The sequence below is a fragment of the Siphateles boraxobius genome, unplaced genomic scaffold (assembly GCF_051911475.1).
Source record: "Siphateles boraxobius isolate OS27281-9 unplaced genomic scaffold, OSU_SipBor_1 7, whole genome shotgun sequence".
NCBI lineage: Eukaryota > Metazoa > Chordata > Actinopteri > Cypriniformes > Leuciscidae > Siphateles > Siphateles boraxobius.
Window position 1 is genome coordinate 23,555,474 of NW_027509197.1, and position 22,638 is coordinate 23,578,111.

Consider the following 22,638-nt stretch of genomic DNA (forward strand, 5'->3'; position numbering starts at 1 on the left):
CTCTTATACTGTTTTTCTGTATATGGAATTCAAGTAAATCACTGTGAATTAAATTCTTTCTTTCAATCTTGCCCTCTTGCTTCCACTCCAGGTTGTGGTGTGCTGTAATAGCAGAAACAGTACAAGTGATGGCGCCAAAGTCCAAACAGCAGCATGTCATGTCATTCTGCGTGCACATGCGTGTGAGGTTTCCACTGGTTATATTCATAGACTGTCTGACTGTACATGTGTCATCAGAGAGCCCCTTCCCCCGTCTCTCTCTGTGATGCTGATGCTGAATTGCCCATCACTAAAGGACAGAAGGTGATATTCTCCTCATATCGTCCACTCTCCGTCCTCCTTCCCTCTGGAGTGAAGGATGGCGATGATCTGGATGCAGACAGAGAAGACAGTCGTGCAAGAGCTACAGCGCAGATTGAGCAATGTCTCTCACAGCATTGGTAAGAAGAACTGTAGCCTAAATGAGTATGTTTGTCACTCATCTTGTTTTTATTAAAGAGCTACTTTGGTGAAATGCCTCTACACACTGAATGGCTTATTGATAGCTTCTGTAATGTTTTTGAGTGATAAGAATTACTCACCTTTGGAATATTACAGCAGTACTGTCTACATTATAATTTTATATGTGGCCACAAATTTTGGTCACTTAATGGTCAAAGTATTGGCCAAATCATAGCTGAGTTGATATTTGATGTTACAGCACTTTTGCTTGTGTGGTATTGTTTAATTAAAATATTTACCCTGACATGTGAAATAATAGTTTATTTTAAATATATATATATATATATATATATATATATATATATATATATTTTTTTTTTTTTTTTATTTATTTTTTTTATAAACTAATATTTCACATGTCAGGGTAGATATTTTAATTAAACAATACATTATAATTTTGTGGCCAAACTTTTTAAGGTTTTCATTTGATATTTGATATACATCAGGCTTTTATGGCCCACGCAGTGAGAATATGGAGCTCACACTCCAGGAGAAAAAAACGCCTTTTTTTTTTTTTTTTTAAAGGCCCAAACTGAGCAAAAATATCCAACTGGTGCATTTGTTGTTATTTAAATGGACAAAAAGTTAGATGAAATTCTGATTGCTTGTAACGTAACTCAATGAGATTTTTGTAAATATCTATCAATAATATGTCATTGTAAGATGATATTTAAATGCTGTAGTATTGATTGTAGGGGGCAAAACATATAATGCAATGCAACACGATGACTGAGAGATGTTTAAATAAACATTCTTCAAAAGCCTGTTGTATCTTTGATACATTTTAACAAAAATATGTTTTTTGATTAAATATAACAAAATATAAATAATCAAGTAAATATAATTTACTTCAGTCCTGTAAATGTTCATCTTGAAATATTAATAACATTCTAAAAGTAATTATTATGTTCACTTTATAAAAATGTAAGATTTCATTTTTCAGCAGACATTTTTAGGATGATATTAGAAGGCTTTTTACTTGCTAAAAAATTATGAACTATTAATCTGAGGGCAGAAGGTATGTAGAATATTGTGTACAACAAAGTTTTGATCATGTTGATAATTTAGAGGCCGTAGAAATTAAAGTATGATTCAGAACATATTCAGAAGCCCAAGGCTGCAAGAGAAAACTGTCATGTGAGATTCATGCTGGGGGTGACTTGTGTGTGTGTGTGTGTGTGTGTGTGTGTGTGTGTGTGTGTGTGTGTGTGTGTGTGTGTGTGTGTGTGTGTGTGTGTGTGTGTGTGTGTGTGTGTGTGTGTTTGGCAAAGTTACTGCTGAGTACAAAAACAGATACCATAAAAACACAGTTTTCCACAGTAGCAGCACGGCTTGCTGCAGTAGTTAGTACACAGGCTTTAGGTAAGCATGTATGTCGTTTAACTATTGGTGTTCTGAAATTGAGTTTAGCTGAGGCTTTAACAATTGCAGTCAACTGTTTGAGGTTTACTGTAGTATCATAAAGCATAACTGAAAGAACACTGTGAGGTCAGGTATCAGACGGCAATAAAGGGGAAAGTTATGCTGAGGAAATCCAGGAAAAGGCATCCCAAACAAGGCAGTGATTGTGGGCAGCTTCCTCTGGTCCCGCTGGCACAAGGACAGAGTGAGTTAAAGCATGCTAACACTGGCAAAAAGTCATCACTTTTATATGTTCAAAAGGTCTTTAAATGATTGTACAGAACAATATGATTCAGAATAATAAATATTTCAAAATATTTTGAAAGAAGTATCCATGCTTACCATGGCTGTATTTATTTGATCAACAATACAGGAAAACATTTTTTTCTATTTTAATATATTTTAATAATATCTATCACAAAAGTAATCCTTTCTTTAAAAAGAAAATCTGACTGAACCTAAATTTTTGAATAGTATGTACAGTGTGGTTAAAAAAGTCAAATTTTCTAATTTAATGCAGTTTTATTTATTACAAATTATATTATCAGCATAATAAAAATGAGTTTGTGTAAAACCTTATGATCATGTTCTCCAGTATGATTTGAGAATGATCCGAAGAGGATATTGAGCTTCAAGAACATCTAACTATCTGTACAAAGAGTTCACATGATCAGTGTCACAAATTTGCTTATTTGATTAGTAATCTATCGAAATAGTGCCAAAGCTTAGATTTTTCTTAATATTTAGAATCCTATTTTTTCAAAATAGCCTCTGATTTTTGGACCCCACTTGTTATGTATTCCCTGGCTTTGTGTTTCGTGTGTTTTGATAATTGGACTTTTAGTTTGTATTTTACCCCGTTTCTGTTCCTGTTTCCTGTCCTGTGTTCCATTTTTGTAGTCCTTTTGCATTTTTGTTGTTTTTGATTAGTTCTGTGATCATTCCCAGATGTGTCTTGTTTGCCTATTAACCCTCTAGTATTTAAACCCCTCTGCTTATTGTGTTCCTTGTCGAGTCTTGACCTACACAGATGTATGTTTGGTGCTGCTCATTGTGTTCCCTGGTTCCCTGGTTCCCTGGTTCCCTGGTTCCCTGGTTCCCTGGTTCCCTGGTTCCCTGGTTCTCTGGTTTATTTTGTTATTAAACTCTTTTGCTTGTGGATCCAGCTCTCCCTTTGTTTTTGAGTTCTATAACCCAGTGTTATTGAAGAATCGACCAAGATGGATCCAGCAAATAGCTTAATTTGGCTCCGGCAAGGCAACCATTCCCTCAAGGACTACACCAAAGATTTTTTGGATATCACCTACCTTACAGACTTCCCAGATTTTGCCTTTGTTGACATTTACTGCCACAGAGTCCATAACCACAACCAACACATACTCATTTGTGATGGTCCTCGGGGGTCACTGAGTGAATTTATAGACTGTACACTTTTGTTAAGTGGTTCCCACTTCTCTGTGGGCTGCCTTGGAGCTTGACCCATCACGGATTCCTGTGCTTTCAAGTCTGTTGATCTCAAGTCCAGAGCTTTTTGCTTCCGAATCCGATGGTCCCAAGTCCAGAGTCTCCAGCTGTCAAGACCACCATGCCAAAGTCTCGGGCCTTCTGCTGATGTCAGTGCGAGCAGCCGGGATCCAAGTGGTTCCAGTGCACCCAAGTTCAGTGGTCCCCAGACCAGTCATCTTAGCACACTTTAGCCCAGTGGTCCCAAATCTTTCAAGTCCAGTGATACTGAGTCCGGGGGTCTCCGAGGTCTTTCTACCATTGAGTGCGTTTCTTGTGATGATGGTGGCTATATTGTGTGTTTGGGCCACACACACCTCTCCTGGTTCTCCTGAGTTGGTAGCGACCTCTACAGCTTCTCCTGAAGTGGCAGTGACCGCTAAGGATCCTCTCGAGGTGGCGGTGATTGCTCCCAAACTTCCTATCTGCCCTGTCACGCCCACAGAGGTCGAGAGTGAAATCTCTCTGCCCAGATACGACTACGAAGGAGTCCTAACACTACCATGGAGTTTGTCCCTAAACTTCCTATCTGTCCTGACCCTTACACAAAGGTCTTCTATGAACTCTCTGTGCTCCACCGTGGTGGTCTGTAGTTCCGCCTGCTCAGCTGTAGTGGTCTGTAGTTCCACCTACTCCGCTCTGGTGATCTCTAGTTCTGCCTTCTCCACTCTGGTGGTCTGTAGTTCCGCGTGCTCCGCTGCAGTGGTCTGTTGTTTCACCTGCTTCACTATGGTGGTCTGTAGTTCCGCCTGCTCTGCTCTGTTGGTCTGTAGTTCTGCCTGCTCTGCTGGGGTGGTCTGTAGTTCCGCCTACTCCGCTGCTTTGGTTTGTAGTTCTGCCTTCTCCACTGGGGTGGTCTGTAGTTCCGCCTGCTCCACTGGGGTGGTCTGTAGTTCCGCCTACTCTGCTCTGGTGGTCTGTAGTTCCGTCTGCTCCGCTGTGGTTGTTTGTAGTTCTGCCTGCTCCGCTGTGGTGGTCTGTAGTTCCGCATACTCCGCTGTCGTGGTCTGTAGTTCTGCCTGCTCCACTGGGGTGGTCTGTAGTTCCACCTACTCTGCTCTGGTGGTCTATAGTTCTCCCTGCTCCGCTGTGGTTGTTTGTAGTTCTGCCTGCTCCGCTGTGGTGGTCTGTACTTCCACCTGCTCCACTGGGGTGGTCTGTAGTTCCACCTACTCTGCTCTGGTGGTCGGGAGTTCTGCCTGCTCCGCTGTAGTTGTTTGTAGTTCTGCCTGCTCCGCTGTGGTGGTCTGTAGTTCCGCGTGCTCCGCTGTGGTGGTCTGTAGTTCCGCATGCTCCGCTGGGGTGGTCTGTAGTTCCGCCTGCTCTGCTGTGGTGGTCTGTAGTTCTGCCTGCTCCGCATGGGTGGTCACCTGCTCTGCCGGCACCGCCCTGGCTCTCTAATCCTCTGATCCTGATTCCATTTTTGTAGTCCTTCATAGTTTTTCTAGTTATGTTTTCATTCCCAGGTGTCTTGTTTGCCTATTACCCCTCTAGTATTTAAACCCCATGTTTTCTTTTTGTGTTCCTTGTTGAGTCTCGTTCTGCACGGATGTACGCTTGGTGCTACTCATTCTGTTATCTGTTCCCTGGTTCTCTGGTCTGTTTTTACACCACTATGCGTTACACCACTATACAGTATGTGCAATGATAATCCTAATATTGTGTACTAAAACGTTACAGTGATAGTTAAGCTCCAATAGTTGTTTCTTTTACTTAGAGCCATTTATTGTGAAACATCATATGTGTGTTTTCGTATGAGCTTTAGTTTGACTCAGTCTGGACTGGAGCAATATTTTTGCCCACTGAGACTCCTAAGGAAAGTGTGTATTTACATTTGTATGTGTCTGAAAGAGAGAGAGGTTTACCAGTGCTAGATTGATTTACCAAACTAAAACGACTCTGTTTTCTACTTTTAAATGTTATCTGTTGGTTTGAATGGCTACTGAGTAACTTGGTTTGAATTCAGCTTTTATATTTCCCTCCCCAGTAAGATTAGATGGCACTCTGAGATTCCTCTTATACTGTGGAGAAACCAACCAAACACAGACACACACAGGGTCTCATTCATCCACCAATCTGATGGGGGAAGGGTCTCCTGAGGGGGGCAGGAGACTCTTTTTGGGGTGATTGTGCCGACACAGACAGACATAGAGAGAGTGTAAACAAAGGAAGTACAGTGCTTTACAGTCAGTGATCCATGATTGTTATCATTTATAAAAATGTTGCAGGTGAAGGGAACTTGTGTATGTGCGTCAGGAGACCAGTTAATTCCAGGAAGTCTGGAAATAGAGAGAGAGAGAGAGAGAGAGAGAGAGAGAGAGAGAGAGAGAGAGAGAGAGAGAGAGAGAGAGAGAGAGAGAGAGAGAGAGAGAGAAACAACAGGAAGTCATTAACTGGTGCACCTGTCTCAGGTAGCTCATTCAGAGATAACTGCTTATGGTTACAAGACGGCCGAGGATTTAGTGAGACATTAAAGGAAGAGAGAAACAGAGGGATGGATGTACAGAACAGAGGGAAAACTGTGTGCATTCCTCTAGCTGAGGTTGAAAAATATTACCATTTTTCCAGATGTTGCCACTGGCTCCAAAGTAAGGCCTTATCATTTTATCTTATTTTAAAATGTAATGTTTTTAAAAAATATTTCATACAATTATTTGATTTGTTAATTTGTTATTTACTCCATTTGCACTATTGTTATTTTACTTTCATATACTTATTTCTGACAAGTTTGGCAATGCAGTTTTGCAGTTTTGTCATACAAATGAAGCTCAGTAAATATAATTGATTAGAACTGAAAGCAGGAGAGAGAGAACAAGCGAGCGCTACCTGTAAAGCTCATTTGAAATGTGACAGATGATTTTCTGTCAAGTGTGTGTGAATATCCTAAGGGGATAAATCTGACTCCAATGGGACAACACGCTCTTATTTTAGAAGAACAAAAGAATGCAATGGATATATTCTCCCTCTTTTCTGGCCTCTTCTGTCATTTCCTTTTAAATACCGCTTATAATATTTGATTGCCGTGTAGGTTTTAAAACAAAATGCATTTCTTAATCCTGGATTTAAAAAAAAACATTTAGACCATGATATACAATAGAAGGTGTGGACATGCAGATAATTAGTTGTACGCACTTTGAGGCACTATATCCAGAGGTGGTTTTGGTTGAGATAGATAGGAAATCACCTACTCTTTTCTTTCTAAACATATCTGATGTGCCATTGACCAGAGCATGGGAATTGCTTTGGGCAAGATTCACCTCCCTCAGATGGTAATATACACCAGCCAAAGACACAATACATTCAAGACAGCCAGTAATATATTAGTGTGTGTCGACTCTGTAGGCTCTACTTACCTGTGGTTAACTTCTTCACCTGTGGTTTATTTCATCTTATCATCATCAATAACAACAATAAGAAACGTGCTTTTTTCATTTTGTCATTTGCTATTGTGCAAGGCACTGCAAAGATTTTCTGAAGAGTTTTAAACATATTTTAAAGGGTAATACTGCAGGATTGTCTTGCCCTGGTTACAGGGAGAACTGGAATGCTCCTGTTATAATGAACGATGCTGTCAGCGTTGACTGTAGACGAGATGTTAGTGTGTCTCTGTGTGTTTGTTACAGATGAGATCATGCAGAAGGAGTCCAGTCCTCTTTTTGCTGCTGACATCATAACTGAGCTCAAGAGACAGTTTTCATTCCTGTCAGGTAAATATTCTTTATATTTGCATTTCTTTCTTTATCCATGAAACTGAAACATTATCCAGGGACCAACTGTAAAGATCCAAAGGGAAATAGAAAAATAAATGAGATCACTCAAAATAGATCTAAATTGTGTCACATAGAAAGCAGATGGATATTTTTGCTTATGGGTTTTAATTCTTGGATATATTTTCTAAAAAATAAAAAAAAACAGTATCATATTCATATGTGTCTCCTTAAGAGTTTCAAATCAGATCTCAACAAGGTCTCCATGGTTCCCAACATACTAAAATCTGGAGTCTGAGATTTCAATAAAAACTCGAACATTTCAAATTCCTCCAAGACTTAAGTTATGCCATCCACATTTTTATTTTAGGAGGAATTTTACTCATACAACACATTTCTAGTATATTGCTATAGAAACACTTTCCTTTATCTCAATGAGGGAAATCACATTTTTTACATAAAATATATTGTAGAAATATAGAGTTCTTCAATTAGAGCACAAAAAACTATGTATTTGAATACGTAACATTACGTTTGGGCACATGTGGGTATGTGTAGATTTGTTAGTCAAAATTCACTTCCCATAATTTCCTGCTTCTCTCTGTAATGGGTGGTAGAATAATTTCTTTAAACTGAATGTATTTCTCTGTAAAGCATGTAAAAAAACTATGTAGAAGAAAACGATATTTTGTTTAGAAACACTTCTGTGAAATGCAGGCATGTGCATACACTGCAGCTTTAAGGATTTAATCTGAATATGTGTTGCTTTTGCTGACAGGTTGTTACCGTTAAACTGAACTGAGTAAACGATGCTTGCACAATCTCTGTCCTGTTGTCATGGAGACAGGGAGAAGAAGGCATGACTTGCCAAATTTATATTTTTGTCACATTGGGATCTTCACCCAGTGTCTCTCTCTCTCTCTATCTCTCTCTCTCTCTCTCTCTCTCTCTCTCTCTCTCTCTATTTCCATTCCATCACCACTGTCTTCTCTCTGTCTTACCACCGATGTTTAACCTTGTATTTTCATCCTGATTTAAAGGAGCGAAATAGATAGGAAGAATAAAGTGACATTTTTGAATCTCGCTTTACACATTGGGGAAATCAGTTTCTATCCTGAGGAAATACTGAAAAAACATGTCTTTATCTCTTCATTTGATCTTTTTTATGATTATATTTATTAATGATACTTGGTGAGGAGAGGATGACTCGCTGTATTAGACCAATTGCTTTTCAATCACTTTTCAATCACTGTAAAATGGGCAAAACAATCTCACTTGCGTGGGAACGGAAACTAGGATTCCAGGACTTTAATGAGACTTGGTCTCTTTTGACAATAAAGTAACAAATAGATTATGACTAACAATATGTCAATTTAGTAACAATATACATTACTGTTCAAAAGTTTGGAGTTCTTAAGATTTTATTTTATTTTTAAGAAATGTATTATTTTTTTCAGCAAGAAGGCATTAAATTGGTCAAATGTGACAGTAAAGTATTTTACATTGTTGCAAAAAAAGTAGCATTGATAATCATAAGAAATGTTTCTTGAGCAGAAAATCAGCATATTCTAATTATTTCTGAAGGATCATGTGACACTGACTAATAAAATATAATATAATACATTCAACCAAAATCCAACCCCAAACTTTTGGACGGAAGCTACATGCAAAATACCACTCAGAACACCTTGACGCTAACTGCCAAACAGATGATATGAACACTAACAAGCCGATCCGGTATTATCACTGTTGGGCTGTTGTTCAATAGCAGCAGCACACATATTTAAACTGTAACATAGCATACAGGTGGTGTGAGCAGGTTTTTATTGGTTTGGCTGTGTGCTAATTTAAGATATGTGATGCATGCCAACACGGACAACAGGACAGCACGGTTTCTGATGTTTAATGCCCCCTGCTGTTTGCCTGTGTAAAAGATAATAGGAGCAGGATTTTTCTCTTTGATTCTTCATATTTCTGTCTATCTGTCTATTTTAGGGGGGAGAGGACAGGATGGAAGCCCTATCATTATCTTCCCAGAATTCCCTTTGTTTAGTGAAATTGGAGACCAAGAGTTTCGTAATGTTCTTACCTACCTGACAAGTATTCCCAGGTAAATTCACACATTAACACACATTTGAATATCATACATACTGACCACAGTAACACATGTGCATGTGTCTTCATCAGTCTGAGTGCAGCAGGCGTGGGCTTTATCGTAGTGATTGATAGGCGTGGAGATCGATGGGCGTGTTTAAAGGCAACATTACTGCGTATCTCAGTAAGTCTAACAGTACCTGTGGCTTCTGAATCTCTCCAATATAAATGCATGTGAATATTGTCTTCAATAATATTTTTGCAGATACTTCACACACATCTGGATATTTTGTTTTATTGTCTATAATATATTAAAAAATATCTCTTTAATATATTTATTATGTATAATATGAATTTGAGTGCTTTCTTGTGTGTTTGTGTGTAGGGCTGGTTTCCCGCTAATCTTCGGCTTGTTCTGGTGCTGAGACCCAGTGCTATCCTACAGCGAACGTTATCCGATGTGTTCTTTAAACTCCACAGAGATGACTTTAAAGTACCGGTACGAAACCTGAATGCGTGTTATGTTTTATACAGGCCACATCTCTTTGTGTGTGTCATGTCGTTGTAAATAATAAAGCCTGTGTTGTATTGAAGGTCATCATGCTAAGCTCAGTGGCTGATCTGCACTCTTATATTGAGCGTAGTCAACTGACACAAGACCTGGGTGGCTCTCAATACTACTGCCACAAGACCTGGATTTCTCATCGCACCGTAAGAACGAATACATATCTTGAAGTCGTACTCTGTATTTTTTTATACTGACAGTGGTGTGGATGCAGCATCACGTGAATTCAAATTGTTTATCAATTCACTTGTAGAAATGCATAATTTGCAGTCAGCCATGATTCATTTATTTTATGAGGACATTGCCAAATATTGGATAAAGGTTAAAGTAAAATTTTTATTCATAATATTTATAATACATAATATTAATAATACACGGCTTTTCGTGTGATTGCAACATTGCAGCCTTAATTAGACAACCTGCTTCATGTAGTGTAAAGGTGCGATAACATGAATGTAATTACATCAAAATGGTGTAGCAAAGAAACACAACTCACACACAAGTCAGCTTTCTGTTGGTCAACGTGGTGACTTCACATGGACAACTTAAAGCTGTTGCGAAATGGGAAAAAGTGGATTCCTTTTGAAATGACTGGATTTTTTTGCTGAACAATCTTAAAACATCTTTCATTGGGCTCTTGATAAAACTTTCTGGCATTTAATTGAATATGATCGAAACATATTGTAAAAGTGATTTTAACTACGTTTTATGTGTAATGTTTTTAATTGGAGAAAAATGATTGAGTGCACATTAAAAACCTATGTATAAACGAAATGAAACAAGCTACACCAGTGGTATACATCATATGTGAAATTATGAATTCTTTGTGCCGGTAGGATCTTGAAAGCTTCGCTGCATTACTGAAGAGGATGGCTCAGAGACTGCAAATGTTCGGCAGAGAGCTGGCTGAAACAGAGCTGCCTAACAACCACCTAACAGCCGGCAATCTGCACAATGCACACTCCAGCAGAAAAGACCGTTTGAAAGTATAAAAAAAAGCATTCAATATGTTCAGTAGTATTCAGTATGTGCCACCTCACACATTCATTTGGTTTTTACAAAATTATTCTTTGCTTCATTGTTTTCTCTTTAGGAAGAAATGGCAGAAGCTCTCAGCCAAGGACGTAAACTCTTGGAGAACATCAGGGAACCGGTCCGCAGAGATCCGGACAGCAGTCTAAACCCCGATCAGCTTGAGAATCTTGCTACAGTGCACAGGCAAATCTCAGACTCTTTCTTAGTAGAAATCCTCTAGAACTTTTCCCTCTTTGTTATTCTGCATCGAAATCTAAAAAATAAATAAATAAATAAATATATAAAATTCTACATTTATTAATTTAAATTTAGCATGAGGTAACAGTGAGATCCAAGCGTAGAGTCACGTTAATCACTCTGCCAATGTGATAATGCTCATATATAGTATTTATTAATATTTTGAACTCAAAAACACTTTTTGTTTTCTTTAGTATTTTCAGTCTTTTTTTATTAGTGTTTTTAAAATATTTTTTACACACATTTAATATATTTTTATTTTAGTTTGAGAAATTTTATTATTTCAACAAACTTATTTAGGCTATTTAATTTAGTTGTCAAACCAACATTTTTATAAAAAATATATATTTTATTTAATTTTAGTTTTATTTCAAATACAGGCAAAAAAATGTATATAGTTTTAAGGTTGCAATAAAAACACTGGTGGTTTATACACTATTTCACATTTCATCTAAATATACATGTAATACACTGTCAGTTACTTACTCATTCAGATTTCTGAATGAAAGTCCTCTCATATATCCCTCTCTCTCTCTCTCTCTCTCTCTCTCTCTCTCTCTCTCTCTCTCTCTCTCTCTCTCTCTTGTTCCCTGCCAACTTGCAGGCTATTATCCCAGTTGAATGAGAGCTCTACAGCATTTGATGAGTTCTGGATTCAGCATCAAAATAAGCTGGAGCTATGTCTGAAACTCTGCCAGTTTGAGCATAGCTTTCAACAGGTCTTGCTTTTAAAATACACTCATATTTTACAGCTTGTTCTTATTACTGAGTTACATAGCATTTACTAATAATATTTGCACTCTGTTTCATTTGCGGTGGTCTTGTAGTTGCAAACAGAGCTGGAGCAGGCAACAGAAACGATGAATGCCTTCTCAGATATTGGAATAAGCCCCGCCCAAACAGAACACCTCCTTCAAGAACTGACCAATCACGAAAGGAAAGTCTTTGTGAGTCTCAGCCATCTGAATAATCTTATTGTGTTATCATGCATCCACAGACATATGTATATTCATGGTCAGTCTAATTGATATGAAAGCTTTCAATAACCCTTGTGATGAATACCTCCTCTCTAACACACTTCCTTTTTCTGCAGGAAGTGCTGGACAGAGTAAGATCTCTGGTTGCCGAGGGCCAAGGATTGATTGACAGCTCTCAGAATGTTGATGACAGTGTTGCAGTAAAATGCAGTGAGCTACAGAAAGCGAGAGAGAATCTCATCCAAGAGCTAAAAGACAAGAAGACCATGCTGACACAGGCTATAGAGCTATACAGAAGACTGGACACGGTGATTTTGTATATAAATATTATATAAATATTTCAGTTACCAGCCAAGGTATTTAACCATTACCTTACACCAGCCATAAAGCTTTTAAGACAGATCTAGTTTAGCAAGGGAGACCTGGAGTGATGGTGCATAAAATCTTCACCTTCACTCAGTTACATGCAAATTCTCTACACACACGCACAGACATGTAACCACACTTTCATACTGTATTACGCAAATCTGTTTCCAACACGTTCTCTAATGTACTTTTTCTCTTTCAGGTATGTAAATGGTGTGATGATGGGATTTACATGCTAGCATCACAGCCTCTTGACAAGTGCCAATCACAGGAGGGGGCGGAGTCAGCACTGTCAGAGCTGGAGTTTTACCTGGAGACAGCCAATGAGAAACAGCAGTGGGAGATCAGCACAGTTTGGCTAGAATATGAGAGCATACTGAACAATGAGCTCAGGGTGAGGCAATATGAATTCATAACTATACATGAAACTCACTTATAATTCAAATTCGATTCAGTTTAATTTGTAGTCAACAGCACAAAATGAAATGGAAAAAAAACATTGTTTGCCAATTAGTTTTTATTTAGTAATACAAATATAAATAAGATAAATAAAATAAAATAAAGACATCTTTTTTATATTGTGTTTTATTATATTAAATAACGTGTAAGATACAGGAGCAGGTGAAGCGCACTTTTGAGAAGAAAGCCTCTCTACAGGAGATGTTTGAGAGGAGGAGGGTCAGCCTGAAAAAACTAGCAGCCAAACAAACACGCCCTGTCCAGCCTGTGGCCCCTCGACCAGAGTCACTCTCATCTCCTGGTATCTATCTATCTGTCTGTCTATAACTTTTTTAAATGTAAAATTTAGGCAATTGGTGTATTTCTCTCTTTCAGCTCACAGGGATCACGAGAACATCTGTATTAGCGAGGACTCAGACAGCAATGTGCCCTGTAAACAAGTATGTATAATTCACCTACAATGCCCACAGTGTATTTTCCTCCCTTTTCAATTATTTTACAGTTTTTCTCAATCGCTTTGGCACATTTTTCGAAACAGTCTTAACATTCTCTAAACTGTAAGTTCAATTTTCACAACTGTTTGCTCGAAAATCAGAACTCTATTACATGCCTGCAAAACATAGTAACTCACCCAAAACGTTTAATACATGTTTCAAAATGTAGTTATTGTGTCAATAAATTAGATTAGATTAGATTAGATTCAACTTTATTGTCATTACACAAGTACAGGTACAAGGCAACGAAATGCAGTTTGGGTCTAACCAGAAGTGCAATAGCAGCAAGTGCAGGATATACAATGGTTCCGTAAGTGCAGTACATGGATATGTACTGAATAAATATAGCTAGATATGTACTGAATATAATATACAGATGGCTATTACTATAAACAGAATTTTTACAGATATGTACAATGAACAATATACAGATGATTATTACTATAAACAGAGTTTACAGGTGAATGTGTACTATGAATATATATACAGATGACTATTACTATAAACAGAATGTGAGCTTAGTATACTAATGTGATATATATTGAATGTGATAATATACAGAATGTGAGCATAATAAACAGATGGTTATTATTATTACTATAAACAGGATTTTCAGATAGATATATGTAATAAGTAAGGCTAAATGAGCATTATAACAATGGATTTAAAGTAGTGCAAATTAAGTTGGACAGAAGCTATCCGAGTAAAAGTGCAATGGAAAGTAATTGCATATTACAGTTAAAGTACGGTATTGCAATGTATATGTAAACAAATTGCCAATGCCACCAAAATAAAAAGTGTTTTGTCATCGTGTGAGCCACTCTGGTCAAAATGTTTAGATGCTTTTTCACCATGGAAATATTTGTTATATACAAAGTTTGTTTTTTTCTACTTTTTTTGTTGATAATTTGTTGTTTTTATACAGCCTACTATAAAAGATTGTAAGTTCAGTCTATAGCTTCCTATTGCTCTTCCATGCAAGCATCTGAATTTTCAGTTTATGTGTAACACATTTATATACACATGTATAAAAACAAAAATAAATGTACTGTGTGAATACAAATGTATTCATCCAGTACTGCTGTAGCTGCTGCTGTTTAGGATTGTGACTTGTGACGTTCTTCTATGTTCAAAAATAGTAGTGATTGTGCTTGGCAAACTCCATAAATTTGCTTCCAAACTTGATTGGTTAATTAGTAAGATGGTGATTACAATATGTCAGGCTATTTACCAATTTAACAGACATTACAAACACTCCATGTCAGATATTTATGTAATATACATACTGTACATGTCTGATAGATTTTGATAACTAAATGCATAATTTTCCATATGATCGCTCACATGATGAAAGAATGTTTAGAAGTTGTGAAGAGTTTGACCATTTCACTGAGAATCAACTCATCAGTTTTGATAAACAAGCCATGTGCATTTAATTATTGTGCAAATTGTAAACAATTGTACTTACTCTTTGCACACGTGCCAAAACACATGCTATTTGCTTAAATCAATAAGAAATTCAAATCTAATGTGAACAAGAAACTAATTGATCACAGAGATCTGAATTTATTGTTTCGAGAAAAAATCATTTCCCATTCGAGAATTGAGCCAAAGCGATTGAGAAAAACTGTAAATCACTCTCTTTGTGTAAGCAAATGCTATAAACCTCTCTCTCATGTAGGGAACTCTATGTAAGTTAAGGGCCTTGACTATTACTCAATAATGATCCTCTCTATGTAGGGAAGTTTTGATCAGGTTGACAGGAGCAGTCGCAATGCTTCTGTATCTGAGGAGGAGGAAACCCTGGCTGTGCTGCGCAGGTCAGTCCAGGGTCAAAGGTCAAAGGGGAAAGGGGGAAACACATGTGCCTTACTAGACCATCATTACCCCTCTACAGTGTAGTAATTAACTGTTCCTCATTGTGTGTGTGTTCTATGTTTGTTCACAGGCATGTAATGAATGAGTTACTGGAAACAGAGAGAGCATATGTGGAAGAGCTTTTGTGTGTTTTGCAGGTGAGTGAATCTGTCAGTTCTTTCATAAATAATTCATCTTCACATCAAGGAACTACTTCATTTTATTATGTGGGAGGATATATTCCTGAAATGTTGTTAAAATGGCCTTATCCTGTTTTAGCCGTTTTTGCCCCAAGAAGTCCTCTTGGACCTGGGAGGTAGATTATTGTTGTGAAAGTTGAAGCAGGTCGACACCAAACTCTTTATTATAGTGCCATGAAAATCCTGTTTTCTGTGAAATGCCCCCATTAAATGTGTCATGTGTGTGTGCTGTAGGGTTATGCTGCTGAGATGGACAACCCCTCCATGGCTCCTCTCATCCCTGCAGCCCTGCAGAACAAGAAGGATGTGTTATTTGGGAACATGCAGGAGATTTATAATTTCCACAAAAGGTGAGTGCCATCTAGTGGAGTGGATAAACAGCATTAAAATGTAAACGATTATTTGGAGAATAGTTAGTAGCATAATTAGTTAGGATGTAAAGTCTGATTCATTTTAGTGAATTATTTGATCGCAGACATCACTGATTGATTGATTGATTGAATGAATGAATGTATCACAGCTCAAATAATTATTTCACAATTTACTTTAAATTCCTTTCAGAATATTTCTAAAAGAGCTGGAGACTTACACTGACTGTCCTGAGCTTGTGGGCCGCTGCTTTTTAGACTGGGTGAGTTTTGTACAACTAGCAAGAAACAAAGCATTTTTTGAAGTATGAAGTAAAAGTGAACTTTTAGGAGCTCAGACCTTTGGTCATTGTTGTTATTTAGATGAGGGAGCTGCAGATTTATGAGAAATACTGTCACAACAAGCCTCGTTCTGAGAGCCTGTGGAGGCAGTGCTCAGACTGTGCCTTCTTCCAGGTATGTACACATACATATTTAAAACAGCATACTACTGCTACTACATACTATATTTGCAGTATGTAGTGTACATATTCATATACAATGTTCTGTTTGCATGTAATATTTGGATGACCTACTACATTTGCCTAAAAGTTCACTGTGTGTGAAATACTATATACCACAAACCAATGTGCTACACGTGACCTTCCATATTCATGGTGACAAAAAATCCGGAATATGATTTTTAACATCATCTTCTTCGTTATTTGATTGCCCTACCAAAATATTTTTTTACAAAAATGGATTAAAACACAAAATTAACACAGTTTAAAAGTTTAAAACATTTATCTGTGAATACTGAAGACTGTTTTCCATTCTTGTTTTTTTTTAAATACATGCAGTGCATACTGTGCAGTATGCAGTACTCTAGTATTCTATTCCAAACTCACACTCTCAGACACACATACACACTTAACACAATCTGTTGATGACATCAGGCCCTCTCTGTGAAAGAAAGCCGTTTACCACATTGTGTTTGTGCATCAGGAGTGTCAGAAGAAACTAGAGCACAAGCTGGGGCTGGACTCATACTTACTAAAGCCTGTGCAGAGGATCACTAAATACCAGCTCCTGCTGAAGGTACTAGATTGTGTGTGTGTGTGTGTGTGTGTGTGTGTGTGTGTGTGTGTGTGTGTGTGTGTGTGTGTGTGTGTGTGTTGCATGTTGTTAATTTAATTCTGAACGATTCCTCCTTGCATTTAATTAAAATATATAAATATATATAGTTTGGAACTCATAATCTTCAGTAAAAATGTATGATCTCGATCTTCTGGTAAAAACTTCTCTCTGATGATGTATGCTAGGATTTCTCCAATCATTTAGTCTGTTTAAACCCTGCTCCTTTCTTACAATCGACTTTTAACTCACAGTCAGATCAGCCTCTGCCTCCAGTCAATCAACAACAAGTCCCCGACCTACATTTATTTTATTTTTTTCGATGATCTGTTTAACTTGAACTATACATCACAATGGGCCATTTCCACATTTTGCTCTAATAGCAAAAGAAAAAAATCTGTGATAGAGTTTCCATGACTTTCCAAAGAAGGGAAACATATAGAGAGATGGATTATGTTGGTCAGAAGAGAGAAAGATGTGAAATTTGACATCAATCCCTCAGCCGTTGTATTTGAAACACCAACGCAGCAGTGTTCATCTTAAAAAAAATTGTAAAACAACACAAAGTATAGCATTAAAAGTTTGCATATAATTTTTTTAAAATGAAAATATGAAAAACTTTACTAGATTTGCAATGTTAATAACTAAGGAAATGTGCCATAACAGTCTGTGAAAAGAGTCCAGAAGAAAAGATCTGTCAATAATTCCATTTCGGGGGTCATGTAATAGAAAACAGAATTTTTCTTTGAAATGTGTTTTAGGAGATGATTAAGTACAGTAAAGGCCGTGAGGGCTCAGTGGAGCTGCAGGCAGCTCTTTCCTCCATACTAGGGATCCTGAAGGCTGTAAATGACTCAATGCATCTCATTGCCATCACAGGATATGAGGTAAAAGGCATGAACACGCTTTACTCTCGTCCTCTCCTTTAATATTTATTAATGTTTTCTGTAACTCCTATTTATTCCACATCTGCAAGCAATATGTATTGATTCCATGCAGGGTAACCTTGGAGACCTGGGTCGCCTGCTGATGCAGGGGTCGTTCAGTGTGTGGGCGGAGCATAAGAGAGGTCATGTGAAGGTGATCGAGTTGGCTAGGTTTAAGCCCATGCAGAGACACCTGTTCCTGCACGAGAAAGCCTTGCTCTTCTGCAAGAGACGAGAGGAGAGCGGAGAGGGATATGAGAAAGCCCCCTCATATAGCTTCAAACAGGAGCTTAGTGTGAGTCCCATAAGTCCCATCTCTTATGTTATGTTCATTTAACCATAGCATTTCTCCCAGGCTGAGGGAAATGTAACTTCCAGAGTTGCATCAGGCAATTTTACTGATCTGACTTTTTTCTAAAATAGCAAATGTAACATTTCACATATATTTTCTGGATCATTAGAATTTTATTGGCCATCTTAAATTGTATTTATTTATTGAAAAAGATTTTTTATAACATGCACAAACTCAAATATTATAACCTTTTTGGTTAAAAGCCTTGCCAAAAACATTTTTTTTTTGGAGTCTAGTGGGTTTTTATATAATTCAATTTGTGCATAAGAGTATGCCTAATTTGCATGTTTAAATGAGTAAGGTCACTTTTTTTTTTTACGGACTTCAGTAGCCTATTTACCTGGTGGTCACTGTTCTGTCTTCATTAGATGGCTGCTATTGGAATAACAGAGCATGCTAAAGGGGACAGCAAGAAGTTTGAGATCTGGTCCAGTTCAAGGGATGAGGTCTACACAGTACAGGTGAGCACAAGAGTGTGTGTCTTAGTTCATATTCAAAAGATTATGTTATCAGACATGTGTTAAGTCTGGTATATGTTATCTTGTAGGCCGTGTCTGAGGAGGTTAAGACTATCTGGGTGACAGAAATACGTAAACTTCTAACAGGACAGTTGGAGGCCTGCAAAGGTATTGGTCTGTTTTTTTGGAAAGAAATATGTGATGCATTCAGATGACTGATTTAACACAAAGATGCATTAAATGCATGCTCTTGTTATGTAGAGGCAAGTCAACAGAGGGCACCTGATCAGTTCACCTCAGATACCAGCTCAACTAACGGGTATGATTACACACGATCACATTTACACATTTATTTTGTAGCTAGTTTTAAAACATGAAATTAATCACATCTTAAGACTGGTGAAAAATGAACGCAGTAACCTCAGGTGTGGAGGAGTGGAGAAACAGAAGACAGAAGAGGAAAGAGGCAAAGAACTTGAGAACATTCTAGAACCTGGTACAACACAGAGAGTGAAAGGTCAGTGAAAAAATACAACACTACTACATGCATAAATACATCATATCATTAGACTTTTAATTTTTGTTTAAACTGCCTCTTTAACTTCTTTCTGTTTCTTTTGGTGGTTTACAGGGTCTTCATTCAGCTTTGAGACAAAACCAAAACGACAGGATATCCGAAGTGACCCTACACCTCTAGGTGACCTATTTTAGCAGACTGAAAACCAAACATGAAGTTCACATGTTCTTGATATCTTTTTTTCCAGAGATTTTAAAAAATGAAAATTAAAAATGGCTGATGCTAAAAATAGCTAATTCAATAACACCAAGCCACCAAGCTCTCTAAATATTAAAGACAGAAAATGAGCTGATCCTCAAAGGAATAGCTCAATCAAAACTCTGTCAGGTGTACTTCAGTTCAGGCAATGTGCCATACTAAGAAGATGCAGAGATGCCGTCTGATTGGTTATTTTCCTCCCAGAAACAGGGCCACACCCTAACTTGGGCGGAGTCAGGTGGTTCAGTACATCAAGCCTGTTTCAGAATCATAGGAGAGGTACACATACTGAGTACACACGTATGTGCACACTCATGCATACTCCACTGAGGACTTACTAGGATAGCATGTGCTTGTAGGTTATATGTGTGTCTCATCTGATGCTTTCTGAGTGGTTCTGACCACGTCTTTGTCTATACAAGATTGTTTCGGGTTAAGCTCTATCGACAGCATCGGTTACACAAAAAAATATATTGACTAGACCCTCAGTTTGTAAAAACAAACAAAAACGTGTTTATGGTATTATATTTACCACGGAAGTTAATGGAGCAAGCCATTACAGAGGGTTTCAAAGCAGAAATGTACAGCACATTTTGTCAAAGCGCTTTTGTGATTTCTTCTGTACAAAAATGTGTTATTTTTGGACAGATTGATCTTTTATTTATGCTGTTGATAGACATTAACGTGTATTGAACCCGGAACATACCACTGACACATACTCACGCATGCTCTTTGTGTGGTTTTGGAAATGTTCACTGGTCTGTCCCGTCTATCACGTCACGATGAGGCTTCAATGATATTTTCTCTGTTATCTCTACATGGACCTTATTTATGTGCTCACTTGCAATACTCACTTCCCCATCCTTTTCACTTTGATCTATTTTTTTCTCTCACTTCTTTCATTTTCTTCTGTTTGTCTCAGGTTGGTCTAAAGGATCTCTTTCACTGGATGCCTCTGTGGAGCATGATGGATACTTTAGTGCAGAGGAGCAGATGATCTCTGACCCCGAGGAGGAGAAGGAAGATAAACTGGTGCATGACCATGTCTGTTTTTTACTGTTAGACTTAAAGCAAATGGGTGTTCTGTTATAAGCATTTCCTCATCTTTATTTCAGTGTGAAGATGAGCTGCAGTCTATGAGGATAGAGGAAGAGTTTCAGCTTTCTGAAGAGACCAAGGACCCTGAAGAATGAGAGTTGAGTGTGAATATGTCTTTTATGCCATCAATGTACAGCATATACAGTATGTGTCATGCATAACTCTGGAAAAGAGGAAAATTAGACATAAAACATTGACTTTGATTTTTTGCATACTTTTAAAAATAAAGGTTTATGGGTGAACCACGAGTTGAATATCTGGAGAAAGCTGTCCATTAGCTTTCACATTCATTTAAATGTCAATGTTACGACAAGTGCTTTTTATGAGAATACACAGCTAATTTTAAATAGTTGTCAATGGAAAAAAATGCTTTTTAGAACCATACATCTACCAGCAAGGGTGATACTAACCAGCCAAAAACCAAAAGGTTAGTCCCAAAAATAAGTTATCAGCCTCCACATGGACCTTTTTTATTATTTAAATATAAGAAACCATCTCTAGACCATAATCTGAAAACCTATAATGTAACATCAAGAACTTTAATGTAACATTCCAAAGAATTGTATACAGTGGAAAATGACTCTTGTTCTCATAACTTCTCAGTGTAGCCTAGTCTTAGAATGCACCAACATAATGCATTTCCCAGAGACACCTGAGCTGGCTCTTTAAGCACTGTCTTATAGTATGTTGTGATACATGTTTCATATTCCTTAAATCTTAGTAGTAATTTGTGCCACAGTAATTGTGTCTATAATGGGATATGGCATGTCTGTTGTCAAGCCCTGTAATCTCCAATGTGAATGCATGTGACAGTTGTTATATCATTGTGTGCAGGAAACTAGGACCTACTGTACATGTAAAACAAGCATATCATATATGCAGATGTTGTTTCTCAAAGTGACTGTGATCACCCTGTGCCATTTCTATGTAAAATATGTTTACAAATCAATATTGTTTTATATATACATATAAAAATAAAATCATAGTTGACTATAATGACTTTTGCCTATTTTGATTGAAATGTATCAGGATTGTAAATTTGGCTAACATTCTATAAGAATTTGTTTGTAACAATCATATGCAATATTATAATATATTTATACTTGTAATATATGTAACTTTTGGCGCAATACCGGTTAATAAACAGAACTGCATGCGTTTTGCGAAAGAACATTGAAGACGGAGCTATTTCTCTCTGTTTATGTCACTGTTTATGTCACGCAGGTAGGCTACTAGGCAGCACTGCGGACACGAACCAGTCTGAATAGTCCGAATGTAAAAACCTATTATATAGGTGTACCGTAGTGATTCAGGATAAGGCAAAAACACGGTTTGGGAAATTGATTCATGATGTTCTCGCTTATTATATACATTTTAAACACACAAAAAGGTTACGGACTGCAGCTGAAATATATAACATTTCTGATTATTGATATTGATATTTAACAGAATTGACTACCCAGATAGCAAGCACAGTTGGGCCAATTCCGGCCGAAATACGTTACTGTCGGCTCACTGTCGGCATCGGTGAACAGATAATGGGCCAGATCCGAGCCGACTGTGCATAACACATCTGGCTGACTGACAGCTTTTTCTGTATGGGCCAGTATCGGCTGAAAGCAGTTGTACTAGTGTCAGGTCCATACTCAGTGTATTTACCATCAGCCCGAGTTCGTTTTGTCACAAGCGGGCCACTACTAGAATTAAGGAACTCAGCCGCCTAAAAAGGTTTTGGCGGTTAATTTAAATCCTGAGGGGATCATGCAGACGCAGACCGACGTTTTCGAGAGGAATCATTCAGCTGAAGAAAACGAGTAAGTAATTTAATTCATTTATTGTTCTAGTGTTGTTTGATGTTTTAACTGTCAAGATAAAAAATAGTTTGTTTTAATAGATGTTTGCGATGATAATTGTGTCTGTAACATCAGAATACCCTTCGGTTCCGGAGGGAGTGTTGATGAGAAGGCCTATAGGCATAGGCCTACGTCTCTTTTTAGGATGATTGTGTATTTTTTTTATTACAAAAACTGCTGTGATGTATCCAGTGCACTGTAATGTTAGCTAATTAAATGATATTGAGTTACATTCCATTTGGTTTGCTAAAATTTAGTCAGTCAATTCGTCTTTTTCAACGAGTGATTAGTTATCGTAG

At 37.5% G+C, this 22,638-nt stretch overlaps 1 protein-coding gene across 18 annotated transcripts; it reads left to right on the forward strand.

The window, feature by feature from the left end:
• Positions 1-168: 168 nt before the first annotated feature.
• On the forward strand, positions 169-21,482 carry mcf2lb (mcf.2 cell line derived transforming sequence-like b). 18 transcript variants are annotated; one of them, XM_077216798.1, is made up of 30 exons: positions 169-440; positions 7,029-7,112; positions 9,108-9,222; positions 9,300-9,390; positions 9,592-9,705; positions 9,801-9,917; positions 10,608-10,757; positions 10,865-10,989; positions 11,648-11,762; positions 11,871-11,990; positions 12,137-12,328; positions 12,589-12,780; positions 13,002-13,146; positions 13,221-13,285; positions 15,080-15,159; positions 15,288-15,354; positions 15,631-15,746; positions 15,958-16,027; positions 16,128-16,220; positions 16,749-16,841; positions 17,639-17,764; positions 17,877-18,098; positions 18,524-18,616; positions 18,703-18,781; positions 18,875-18,932; positions 19,009-19,130; positions 19,245-19,310; positions 19,593-19,667; positions 20,311-20,420; positions 20,504-21,482. In XM_077216798.1, the coding sequence occupies exons 1-30, from the start codon at positions 359-361 to the stop codon at positions 20,579-20,581; spliced, it is 3,255 nt and encodes a 1,084-aa protein (XP_077072913.1). In that variant the 5' UTR covers positions 169-358; the 3' UTR covers positions 20,582-21,482. The 18 variants fall into 18 exon arrangements, with proteins under 18 accessions (XP_077072913.1, XP_077072923.1, XP_077072919.1 ...); XM_077216804.1 differs by having other exon boundaries at positions 185-440; positions 19,039-19,130; XM_077216797.1 differs by having other exon boundaries at positions 187-440; positions 12,996-13,146.
• The last annotated feature ends 1,156 nt before the right edge of the window (positions 21,483-22,638 follow it).